Source organism: Typopeltis vanoorti, chromosome 14 (assembly GCF_054136105.1).
Source record: "Typopeltis vanoorti isolate ZY-2024b chromosome 14, IOZ_Tvanoo_1.0, whole genome shotgun sequence".
Lineage (NCBI taxonomy): Eukaryota > Metazoa > Arthropoda > Arachnida > Uropygi > Thelyphonidae > Typopeltis > Typopeltis vanoorti.
Window position 1 is genome coordinate 53,948,177 of NC_143562.1, and position 13,547 is coordinate 53,961,723.

A 13,547-nucleotide genomic window follows, 5' to 3' on the forward strand; every position below is an offset into this window, starting at 1 on the left:
CTATGAGTTGCTCCATGTTGCACTACCATATGGACTATCCAGGTATTTGCTTACGCTTGGACTCGCCGAACTTTATATAGTTTCTATATTTGGCATGAAACTCTTTGAGTTTCTTATTCGGCTATGAAACAATATGGGATGTAATATCCCTTAACTTAAATAAGATGATGAAGATGAACACAAGATTTCATGAATAGTTTCTGTTTAACTTTTTCCAAACTGTCCTTGGTTAGATCAACTCTGAAATTTTAATCTTCTAAAGCATACCAACTGCATTAATCCACCTAAGTCTTGGTCTTTTTTCCTACTATTCTGTAATTAAACACTGTTTTTGGCAGCCTGTGATAATATCTGAGATTAGCCATTTTTATGCATTCTTGAATACTAATGATGTTAACTTCATTTCTGTTAGCTTCATTTTAATATGACTCTGACTTTCATGCTATTTGTTCTTTGCTCCTCTAATCCAGTTTCTGATCAGCAACTGTTTCTAATCCAACTCTGTAATCCATATGTTAAAACTGGTCTAAACAGTATGCTGCTATTTTGTTTATTTCATTAATTTTTTTCTTATTCCATATGTTCATTAAATTCAATTGACTTCCCATCATACAACCGTCTTCACTAAAAATTGTGCTTAAATAGCTAAAATGTGTAATCTGGTCTATAGATTTATTACTGAAAAGCAACTGATGTTTTGTCCATTTCATATTGATTAACTAATGATTCTTGAAGCCTTGTTGCATATTTATTTAAGAGGGTAATGTTATCCATATGAAGCACTAAAACTAAATATCTCTAATTTGATATATTTGATTTAATACTACTCCTTGATGATGCTATCAATAAGATAATAATAATAGTAGAGATAGCACACAATCCTGCATTATACTTTTAAGATTAAACTATTTTACTGTAAATTCTTCAATTCCAAATGCAATTCGTTCATTCATTTGCAATTTATATATAAACTATATATATAGCTCTCAATAATTCCAATAATTCTCAATTTAGTATTTTGAAGCTTTATTTGCTTCTTTTGAGACTCATGAAGCATATACAGAGATCCTTATTATTTCCATGATTTCTCATCTATTTGTCATAAAGTAAAATATCTGGTCTTGGAAATCGATATTTTGCCTGAATCTAGCTTATTCTTTACCAATTTTCTCTAACAATTTTTCTTAGTTCTCTCCTCAAACATGTTTCCACCAATCTTTCCCAGAACAGTAGAGAAATTTCATAATCCCACATTTAGGTTCATTTCCTTTTTTTTTATAAACTGATATGATAAGGATACTACTACTCCAGTTATCTGGAATTTCACCTTGTGAATGATCAAACCTGCTGAGTTATGCAGTGTAACCATCGAAAACTTTTATACTACCACATTTCAGAATTTCAGGTAGAAAAGTCATCTACTCCAGTTGCCTTTCTGCACCTCAGACTTCTCAAGGCCTTTTTCCTACTTCAAGTATTGATATATAATCCTAATGCATTCTTGCTTGATATTTCTACCACTTTTCTATCATTTGTTACCTCATTTATTTTATTTCAAAGTACAGTCAACTTTCAGTACTGAGAACACATATCATCATACAAATAGTTAGTTATAGAGAATTTCCTTTTTGTTATAGAAAATTTCCTTTTGAATAGCATTTTGTCTACGGGGGATATGGATATGGTCGAGACTTTTCAGTAGCTTACTATAGTGAGCGAGTTTGTTATTATGGTGTTTGTTATAGTGAAAATCAATTGTAATTGCTAGGTGCATCTAGAATATCCTTGCCTTCAATTTTTAATATCACTTTATCAACTCTAATTCCTTTCATGATATTCTTTCCTCCATTTCACAGCTTTTTCTTTTAATAGACTCCAATTTTGCCACCTTCATTATATTTATTTCTTATAACCATTTCAAAATCATCCCCAAACTATACACATTAGCTATGTTTACAAATAATACAGTCTTCTAGATTTTTTTTCTGTACAGTTGACTTTCAAAAACACTGTTGTAACAAAGTTACTATAACAAACTACCAAAAAAAAGTTCTGAAGAACCTCCATTGATTAGTCAGTTTCAACAATCACTTTGACTAAAAAAACCTAGGTTTAAATCCCATATATAAAGAATTTTTGTTGGGGCTTTTCAAATGATGAGCATGAGTTAGCAGGTCTCATATGGAGATAGCACAGCTTTTTTTTCTTTTCTTCCAAAAACTACAGTTCTTCATTAATGTGCAAAACAGGTAAACCAGTCAGAAGAATCAATGTAACCAACAGCCATAGTAGATAGGATTAACTACTCTATCAAGAAACCAAGTTACTTCACCATGACAGATAGTCAAGCCTAAAGCACAAAGAAAAATGGGAATGGGCAAACAATCTGCTACAATAAACTATTATTGCTGTCACACTGTATACTTCGCTAAAACACATAACTCACTATAACCATGGAGTATAGTGAGCAAGGAACTTTCTATGCGATGTCTTCTAATGGATTTGCTTCTTAACTTCCATTATTTCCATGGCTGAGTCAATAAACACATTCTTTAGAATAGCCATAGTTGTTAAGTTCAATTCAAAAGGTTGGTTCCTGTTTTCAAACTCCTTTACTTTTTTACTTTACTTTAATGATATTTGTTCATTAGAAATAAATGGTATATCTGTAATTAGAAATTCACCCTACATTATGGTGTGATGTTTTAGCTATGTCTGTATGTTTATATGTATTATGTGAATGTTACCCACAAAAGGTTGTAAATCTTAAGTATTACAGATGGGTGATTTTTACAGGTTAGATCATTTGCAAATCCTGCTCTAGAGGAATAAATGTGGAAATTTTTCAAGTTGGTCTGACTTCCAATAAGTAGGGCAGTGGTCTTACACCAACTAATGATATTCATCTACTATTTAAAGGACATTAACAAACATCTGTTCTTACAGTAGTATTTGAATTCATGACCTACTGGCTAGAGAACAGAAGCACTATCTATTCAACCAACCAGGTTGGCAAGTGTGTGCATGTGTATGTATATGTATGTATGTCAGCCAGCATTTTAAATAAATTAAGCTTTATAAAAATGAACATCTTACCAAAAATTCAACTACTTCTCTGGTTCCTGAAGCAACAGCTAAATGAAGAGCACTTCTTCCTTCATAGTCCTGCCAGTTAATCACACCCGATGCTTCTTCCTATACTCAAAAGTTAGTATTAATATATTTTATTATTTTTATATTCACTACTAAAAGTATACATAGATTATTAAAGCATAACTGTTTCCAGTTGTTTAGTAAAAATTATATTTACACCAATTCCAGTACTCCAACAGTAAGTTTTAGCAAACCCCCCCCCCCATTTGAAAGTAAATTATACAGATCTAAGGTTTATCCACCACATCAGGAAGGCAAATTTCTGTTCTGAAAATGAATGATTAGACATGAGGATAATCTTCTTGAATGGCAGGCAATATCAAGTAGAGTGATGTGGACAAATATCAGAATGGGAACTGGACAATGAGACTTATTTATGCTTATGATTACATAGAAGGTTCTACCAAGGAAGAAATGGAAGAAATTTTTGAGCATTAGAGAAGGCAGCTGGTTCAATGAAAAAGAAAAAGTTGGTCCTTGTTGGAGATCTAAACAGCTGAGTAGGAAATGATTATCAGACATATAGAAATTTTTGAAAAATTTTGAAGAAAAGCACAAAGCTAATAAGAATAGTAAATGCCTATTCACTTTCTGTTCAGGACATGGATTAGTTATTACTAACACCATGTTTCAACATAAAAATGTGCACAAATTCACATGAAGAGAAGATGTGACAAATAAGAAAAGTCTCACTGAGTATGTTATGGTTAATAGCAATGTTTTCCAACTTATTCAGGACAGAGAAATATACTGAGAATTTGAAATAGGAAGTGATCACTTTTTAGCTTTGAGCAAGATAGAACTGAATATCATACTGAAAAGAAGAGTGTGTCAGAAAGTTCAAGTAAATGAATCTAGACTGAGCAGCTTTCAGAGATGAACTATAGACTCAAATACAAAAACATCACTTTAGCAAACACTGATTGATTCGCTTAGAGGCATGTGGGGAGGTTGCCTGTAAGGATAGAAAAAGAGGCAGTCAAGGAAAAGAAGAAAGCGTATAGAAAGTTACTACAAAGAAGTAAGTCAGCTTACTCTTAGGGAATACAAAGAAAAATGTAAGAAAGTGAAGCACTGTGTAAAACTAGCTAAACAAAAGTCATGGGAATATTTTGGTAAGAACATAGAAAATAAATATCAGGAAGGTGGCAAAATATTCTGGAGGCAATTGAAAGAACTTAGAAAGAGGGAAAAGTACAATAAAAGGAATCAGAGATGACAAAGGTGACATGGAAAGTGAAGATAATGATATCCTAAATGTCTGGAGTAGTTACTTTGAAAGACTGCTAAATGATACAAGCAGTGCAGGCATTATGATAAAAAACTCCCAACAGGATTGCAGTCAGGAAATCATATCCATAGTTGAAGTAGAAAAGGTTATCAAAACCCTGAAATGTGGAAAGGCAGCTGGAGTACATGAAATTCGGCCAGAAATGCTCAAATATGGAAGTATAAAAGTTTTACAGTGGCTGCATTGCATAATTCAGAAGGTCTGGTTAGAGGGTTGAATTCCAGAGGATTGGAGCAGAGCTCTCATAGTAACCATCTATAAAAAGGGAAATAAAACTGAATGTGAGAATTACAGAGGTATTTCCCTACTGAGTGTTGCTGGAAAGATTTATGCAAGTATTATTATTATTATTATTATTCGTGACACCTCCAAAGAGTCCGAAGACTCATCGCGGGAGGACACCTACAACTGTCTCAACCACTACACCGAACCTCTACTACGAATCATCTCCATCTACCGCCCACTTCCACCACTACCACAACTAGTATTTTTTGTCTGTAAATTGCGTGTGTTCTGAAGGGTCTGAAGTATACTTAAGAAACAACTAAGAAAAATTGTGGAAGGGAAGTTTGGTAAAGAACAAGCTGGATTCAGGCCAAATAGAGGTTGTCAGGATCAGATTTTCACTTAAAGACAAATAGTTGAGAAATCTTGATAATATAACAAGGATTTGTATTTAAGTTTTATTGATCTGGAAAAAGCATAAAGGTGCCAAGAGGAAAGCTCTTCAAAATGCTACAGTTATATCGTGTAAATGGGACATTACGGCAAGCAATACATAGCCAGGGATGCTACAGTCTCCCTGGGAAGGGCCGCAAAAACTGTTTTAATTTTATCCATTAACTGGGCTTTTGTATTACTGGAAGTGCGATTGGTGTCTTTTTCAACTGTGCCCCATACAAAATAATCCATGGGGTTAAGGTCTGGGGAGTTTGGAGGCCAAACATTTGGACTGGTGAAGTCGTAGAAATTTTCAGACAACCATTTTTGACTTTTCCCAGAGGTGTGGCAAGGGGCCGAATCCTGCTGCCATACATACGGCCTACCATTGGCTACCCTTGTTATCCAGGGCTTGACTACAGTTAGCAACTCCACGAACAAAGCCCGAATTCCAATGCCAGGGTTCTTCAACACCTGTTCCTGCAGATTTGAGAGGAATTCTGCTGTACGAACGCAATCAGATCGTCTGCTAGGGATCTTTCTTCTTGCTACATCCTCGTAGTCACCATTGCAAGTCTCTAGTTCATGCCTGATTGTTTTTACTGTATTCAGGGAGCATTGGGCAGCAGTCGTAATATCCTTATTTTGATGGCGGGCACGAATCATCATGATACAAGTTATTCTCTTCCATGATTCAGGTGCGTTCCAGCTATCCATCCTTTCTGACATCTTGTATATGAATGAAGAAGGGTCCAAACTTTTAAATGAAGAGAAGTGTGTGTTAATACATGTAACTTACGGAAAAATATAATTAATTATAAATATGTCAAATTTATCCCGAACACCCTGTATATGGAGACACTGACTTTACATCAAACTGCCTCAGTATTTCATTATGCATAGCACCCCTCCCCTTTCATACACAGAGACCTTTAGGAAAGGTCACTACTCAGACCAGTTTCAACCTTAGTCATTTGTTCAAGAGTTCCAAAAACTATGACAGATCTAAAAAATATCACTCTTATACACGGAGTTTGGTTTCCACTTGTAAACCTTGATCACTCCCAGAGTCTATGTTGGCAAAACCCACCACCAAGATGTCTTGGCTGTACACAGTATCTATTTCCATATTTAGTTTGCCATTTTAACTAAAAATTGTGCCTAAATAGCTGAAATATTTTACTTTTTCTAAGGGTTCTCTCCACTGAGAGGTTCCTGCCTATTATCATAGTTTTTGTCTTTTTACTGATAATTTATGTGCCAAATATGTTACAGCTGTTATTCAGTTTAGGAGCATACAATATCTGCATAAAGCAAAGAACTGAGTGTGATATCTCTGATTCTGATATCAGGTTTAATGCCACTTTCTTTCATTATGTGACCTCATGTAGATGATGAATAAGAGGCAGTATGCACCTTGTCTTTCACCTGATTTAATATCAAGTCATCTTCCTGAACTTACTTCAATTCTAATTACTGACTTGTAACTTGAAAATATAGACTATGTACTGCTCTGTATAATGTTCCTTTTACCTCACATAAATGTAGTGTTCTGAACAGCTTTTTTCTTTTGGCACCTTGTTATGCTTTTTCCAAAAATATAAAACTTAAATACAGATCCTTGTTATATTCTAATGATTTCTCAACTACTTATTGTAAAGTGCAAATTCTGATCTTGATAACTTTTAATTGGCCTGAGTTCAGCTTATTCTTTTCCAAGTTTGTCTTCCACAATTTTTCTTAGTCTCTTTTCAAGTTTACTTGCTAAAATCTTACCTGAAACAGTTGGCAGGGAATCTGCAATTCTCACATTCATTTTATTTCCCTTTCTAGAGATGGTATGAGCTCTACTCCAATCATGTGGAATTTGAACCTGATCAAACCTTTGAATTATGCAATGTAGCCCACTGCAGAAATTTTATACATCCAAATTTGAAAATTTCTGATATGGTTAAATATCATCTACTCCAGATGCCTTCCCACATTTCTGGTCTCTTTCACCTCAAGTATGGATATGTATTCCTGACTGCATTCCTCTTGAATTCAATCCCTCTATCTACTACTGCTCACAAATCTCTAGTCTCATCAATTTCCTATAGTCCAGTTCTCTGTCAATTTGGTACACAGTATCATTTGCCTATACTGTTGCTCATATTTATATTTTTAAATATTTAGGGATCTCAAGCTGAAGCTGTACATAGCTTGAAATTCAAAGATCTTTCATATATAAACTTGATATCAAGCTTTGAATTACAGTAAATTATTATATTATGTTGATAATTACAGCAGCTGTTGCACTAAAACATGGGCCTTTAATAATAGCCTATAATAGTCTTTTTTGCTTAATTTTTCCATTTTTCCTCAGCATTTTCGGCATTGCAAGTAAAACTGGATAATTAGTTTATGTATATATTATTTATGATATTTATAAAAGTGTTTGGATTTATATCAGTAATCTATATATAATATGAGAAAATAATGATGTGAGTATCAATATGATTTCACATAATGATAAAAAAAATATGATACATAAGGAATGCTGAACAAAAGAACAGAACACTGCAATGAAATGAAATTTCTTGTAGTACACTTGCAAAATAATATATCTGCTCTTATAAAGTGTTCCCTATCAATAACTAATTCAGAAGACATATGGTACATGAAAATTATGGCATTACTCACCAACAGGATTTTTACACATTCTAGAGCTTTTACATTGCTACATCCTGCAGCCCAGTGGAGTGGGGTCTTCCCCTCGGCATCAGGTATGCATATGTTTGCACCCTATAACACAAATATATATCTAAGAAAGTGGATTTTATTTATTTATTTAAAGGTTTCAATGTGAATGCTTCCTACAGAAAAAATATCTAACTGAATTAATAAAACATTGCATGACAAGAATATGATTTATAGCAACTCATTTTACATTTTTGAAATTCTCAATACTTTATAATTTCCAAATGGAATTTCCGAATGTCAACAAAATTGCAATTACGAACTATGTTGCCATCACTGAAAATGGTTTAATATAACTAGTTTAACTATTAACTAACTAATAGTTACTAACCAATACTTAAGGGGGGGGGATGAGATTACTAGTTATCATTTTCACCAGTGCTGCCAGACATTTCAGATAGTAATTGAATTTCAAAAGATGTGAACATAATTTCAGCTTAACCAGACTGTAAAAGTATACACTTGATATACTATTTTAAATTTCTAGAACAAGGAATATAGCTTAGAAACTATAACTCATTTTTAGGAATGCTAGTCAAGTGAGTAATATTTATTATCCAACTAGTTTCACCGATTTTTTGCTATCGGCATCTTCAGGGATACAATTGGTAAGCGATATGAAAGTAACAGACTAGGTTTTAACTGACAGTTCTAATTCATACAAAATCAGTACTAATTTTGTATGAATTAGAACTGTCAGTTAAAACCTAGTCTGTTACTTTCATATCGCTTACCAATTGTATCCCTGAAGATGCCGATAGCAAAAAATCGGTGAAACTAGTTGGATAATAAATATTACTCACTTGACTAACATTCCTAAAAATGAGTTATAGTTTCTAATACAAATAGTCAAGAAAAAAGTCACACAAGGAATATGGCTATTTACATTGTCAGAAAGAGAAGCTACTAATCTATAATGTAAAGCTCTGGAACAAGAAAAGGGTTCTCTATCAAATTGTTGAAGAAACAACAAGAGTGGTAGGATACATATTAAGCTTCACCTTTTTATGGAGAAGCGAGTAGGCAACTAATTTGATCATGAAATGCATAAGTGTGTTAGTTAATCATTTTAGAGTTTAATGATATCAACACTCTGTTCTACGTGTTTGAGAAAGACACACGAGAAAACATTAACATTTTTTTTTAACTTTTCATCATCATTTTCTGATAAGTACCTCCAAAGGTATACAAGGATACCACTGATAGTACTTCAGTTTACATTATCACTAGCTGCTTAACAATTTTCTTCATATTAATATGTGATTTAATTGTCTACAATACTGTCAGATCTTATATTTTGGTCTGCTAAAACAGTACTTATCGCATCAATCTACCTAGTTAGAGAAAGAAAGAATAAAGAATATTGCTAATGACCTGTGGATGTATCGAATCCATCCAAAGAAGAAATCACAAAAGGATGGCAATATCAGTAATAATACAGAAAAAAAAAGCACAACTTGCTTAGGTTGATATGAAGTAGCTTTCTTTCATTTGAATGTAGCCAATGAACATGAGTGTTTAGAGAGCCAATCAGGTGTCATCTTGTTTTGGCAATGAGCCAATAAGGTCACAGTAGGATTCAGCTATTGATGTCATATATTGGAGCTGAAAGGAGGACATTTGTCAGTGTGTTATGTGATTGCTATCAAGTTGGTTGGGTTTTTTTTGTGTTCTTTCATTTAGTGAGCTTGTAAAACGTAATAAAATTAAAGAAATGATGCAAAGAATTGACTGGTCACCCAGAAAGTGATGTAAAATAGTACTATTAAGTGAACAAGGCTACAGTTATGAAGAAATTAGAAGAAATATTGGTGGAAACTTAACCAAATGTGACATTTCTAAATTTTTGAAGAGGTATAAGGAGACTCAGTCACTACAAAACCAGATTGTGCACCTTTTCCTGGTAAAGGCAGGAAAAGGTGCACAACAGCAAGTGATGATAAAAGAATTGAGAGACTGTGCCTATGTGACAGAAGAAAATCATCTGGGTGTATACAAGATGAAATGGCGCAATATAATGCGAAGTTGAGTGCAAGGCCTGTTCGGCGCAGACTGCAGGAATTTGGTCTAAATGCTAGAATTCCACAAAAAAAGCCATTTTTATCTCTCAAACAAAGGTTGAAAAGATTAAAATGGGCTAAAACCCATGTTTCTCCCTGCAAAATCTCCCTGTTTAGTAGTGATGGTATAAAATATGTAAGGAGAAGAATCAGAGAAGATTTGCATCCTGATTGCATAACACCTACCGTGAAACACCCACTTAGTGTTATGATCTGGGGTTGTATGACATCAAAAGGTGTGGGCAGAATTTGCATGATTAATGGGAAATAAATGCCCAAAAAATACTTGAGCCCAAACTGAAGCCTTCCGCATGTGATCTTTTCCAAGATAATGAAGCATTTATATTTCAACAGAATTCAGCTCCATGTCATGTTGCCGCTGTGTGTAAAAAGTGGTTTCAAGATAATCATATTACACTGCTGGAATGGCCTGGGAATAGCCCAGACCTTAATCCAATCGAAAATATCTATGGAGCCAACTAAAGAAACTTGTTAGTCAGAAGCAACCCACCAATAAAACCCAATTAATAGAAGCAATAATTCAATCTTGGTTTCACATTATAATAGCTGCAGAACTAAAAAACTTGGTTCACTCCATGGGAAGGCATTGTAAGGCCGTAACTAACGCTAAAGGTTACCCAATTAAGTATTAACTCACATTGTGAGAATTTTTGTATATCTCATTTTTTCTGTGTGTTTCACTTTTCTTCTTTATAACTGCTGTTCTAATAAAAAATCCTTCATAAAAGTTATTGCATTACATTCTTGATTAAATTATCTTTCCATTGATATATAATTTTATGGTATTACACCAAAAAAAAGTGTTATGAGCCATCAAACCTCAAAAATACACTTTTTCCAAAAGGTTTCCACAATTTTGGCCACTAGTGTAAATGCTAACAGAATACAATGCGTAATTGGGTGCTAACAGACCCGAGTCATCTAAAGAGGACTGAATTGCATAGACAGATAAACCTCATGGATAAAAGAACTACTGTTACAAATGATTTCAACTATGAAGTTCTAAATCAGATGAAGAAAAGGGCATGCAAGATTTGAAAAGGAGAATTTATAGTTACTGATTATAGATAACTACTATAAGCAGCATGTAATGAAGGGAAACTCAAGGTGTGAGAACACTGCATCTTGAATACAGTAATAGCATCTGAAAAATTACTTAATTTATAGATAAATTCTACGTCTCCAAATGGCAAGATGATCAACAATTTTCATTTGGGAGGTGAGACAGTTTTGATTAAGAAGGGAACCACAAAGTATTTGAACTGTATCTGAAGAAAGGGTAGTTGCCTTGTAATTACTACACGGTGGTGATTAAGATTAGCAGAGATGGCAGCTTGAAGCAGTACCCTGGTTTGAGAAACTGCATAGTAGAGGAGTCAGCAGGTGCATAGGAAGTAGTTAAAGAGTATTATCCAGAATTAGGAAATTGCATGAGAATTAAGTGGACAAATTACTTTAAAGCAAGTAATCCATAAAAAGAAAATGTTGTGGACCCTGTACAAAGAGAAGAGTGATGACCAGGTCCAGGAATAATATAAAAAGCAGGGTAAGAAGGTGAGAGCACTGGTGTCAAATCAGGCTATCAAAGAGTTATATGAACAGGCCAAGGAAAATATGAAAGAATATTTTTACCATGTGACGTAGAAGAATGACCATGAAAGATTAACCTTAGTGAATACAGGCGGTATGAAAGTGTCAGATACACTAGAAATAGCTGAATTGTTGAGTAATCACATTAATAAAGTATACATTCTAGCAGAACCATTTAGCTATCTGCATCCCAAAGGAGCACTATATGAAAGAATAGAGAGAAATGAGTTAAAGGCTATTGCAGATTTCAACGCAGCAGTGGGATTAGATGGAAAATTGGTATGGTGCTGAAGGAAAAAGCAACAGAATTGGCAATTTCTTTGATCTGTTTGATCAACCTGAGTCTCAAGCCCAAGTAAGATTCCTAATGAGTGGAAGAATGGCAAGATATTCCATTATACAGGAGTGAGCTAGGACAGAAGCAACCAATTACAGACCTACCTGTATCTCTGGAGTAATGTCATTAAGATGTTGGAGATGCTGTTTAAATGCACGCATTCAGAAGTGGGAAAATAACACTTTGAGTTTCTCCAGAGGACAGCATGATTCTGTTAAATTAGATGTAGTTTATATAATATCCTGAAAAGTCTCCAAGGATAACGATGTCATCAGTATGAAAATGTTCCTATATGAAGATGCACACGAAGATGTCCTTCCATTCTCCTTTGTTCATTTAGGTCTCTAATGACTGCTAAGTTGAATAAAGTTTGTAAGAGAAAGAAAGAATCACATTGACAAAGTCCAGAATTATTTGATGCAATTGATGAATATTCATACAGGAAATGTACCTTGAAGAGGGTTGATAATTAAGATTACATAATTGTATCATGCTTATATACTTCAGTGGTATTCTAAGAATGTCATTGCACAGCATGTTTTGAAGTAAAGGGTGTCCCAAAATTCATGCAAGAAGTAATTTTGATAGAAAACACAGGATTTTAATTAAAAATTGTAATTTCTTATTGATTCATAAAGTATACAGCATAGGGTTATGCATGGAATAACATATCGGGTAAATGGCCTCCACGGCTTTGCTGGCACATACGCACTCTTTTGTCGAAATTTTCCATGACCGTTTTGCATAAATGTGGCTGAATTTCGTTGATACAGCACTCAATTTCCTCCTTCAAGGCGTGGGTGGTCATGGGCTTGTTGGCATAAACCTTAGACTTCAAAAAACCCCAAAGAAAAAAGTCCAACGGCGTTAAGTCACATGATCTGGGTGGCCAATTCTGATCACCAAAACGGGAAATTACACAACCAGGAAATAACTCATGCAGTAATTGAATGGTTTCTCGGGCTGTATGGCATGTGGCACTGTCTTGTTGAAACCACATGTCGTCCACATCCATATCTTGTAATTTAGGCACAAAAAATTGGATTATCATGTCGCGATAGTGAGCACCATTAACTATTATTGCCTTACCAGCCGCATTTTCGAAGAAGAATGGACCGATGATGCCTCCAGCCCAAAATCCGCACCAAACAGTGACACATTGTGGATGCATTTGTTTCTCAACAATCACTCGTGGATTTTCTGAACCCCAAATGCAACAATTTTGTCGATTAACGAAGCCATCAAGATGAAAATGAGCCTCATCGCTGAAATTGATTCTGTTCGAAAAATAATAATCAACTTGTTGTTGTTCCATAATCCATTCAACGAACTCTCTTTGCTGTGTGTGGTCAGTAGGCTTCAGTTCTTGAGTCAATTGAACTTTGTAAGCATAAAGATGCAAATCTTTCGTGAGAATATGCTGTAGAGAGCTTCTCGAAATGCCCAATTCAAGACCACGGTGCCAAATTGATGTTCCTAGACTCTCAGCAACACTCTCACGAACTGCTTCGATGTTTTCTGTTGAACGACTTGTTGAAGGATGGCCAGAGTGTATAAGATCACTAATTGATCCAGTTTCCTTGAATTTTTTAATTAATCTTTTCACAGTTGATGAAGTTAAATCACTATTCCGACCATATTTTGTACAAAAATTGCGAACTGTAGCTGCCAAACCTTCATTATTTTTAAAATATTG

The 13,547-nt window shown here is 34.4% G+C and overlaps 2 protein-coding genes across 2 annotated transcripts in view; both read right to left on the reverse strand.

The window, feature by feature from the left end:
- The window catches only part of LOC150099482 (uncharacterized), an 81,538-nt gene extending 78,391 nt beyond the window's left edge, over positions 1–3,147 (reverse strand). Inside the window, exon 1 of the mRNA XM_090403441.1 lies at positions 3,097–3,147. The gene's annotated coding sequence lies outside the window, so the exon portion shown is untranslated. The remainder of the gene's footprint in view (positions 1–3,096) is intronic.
- LOC150099483 (inversin-like) overlaps positions 1–13,547 on the reverse strand; it is a 42,229-nt gene that overhangs the window by 326 nt on the left and 28,356 nt on the right. Inside the window, exon 5 of the mRNA XM_090403443.1 lies at positions 3,097–3,195. Within this exon, the coding sequence (XP_090259569.1) occupies positions 3,097–3,195 (99 nt within the window). The remainder of the gene's footprint in view (positions 1–3,096; positions 3,196–13,547) is intronic.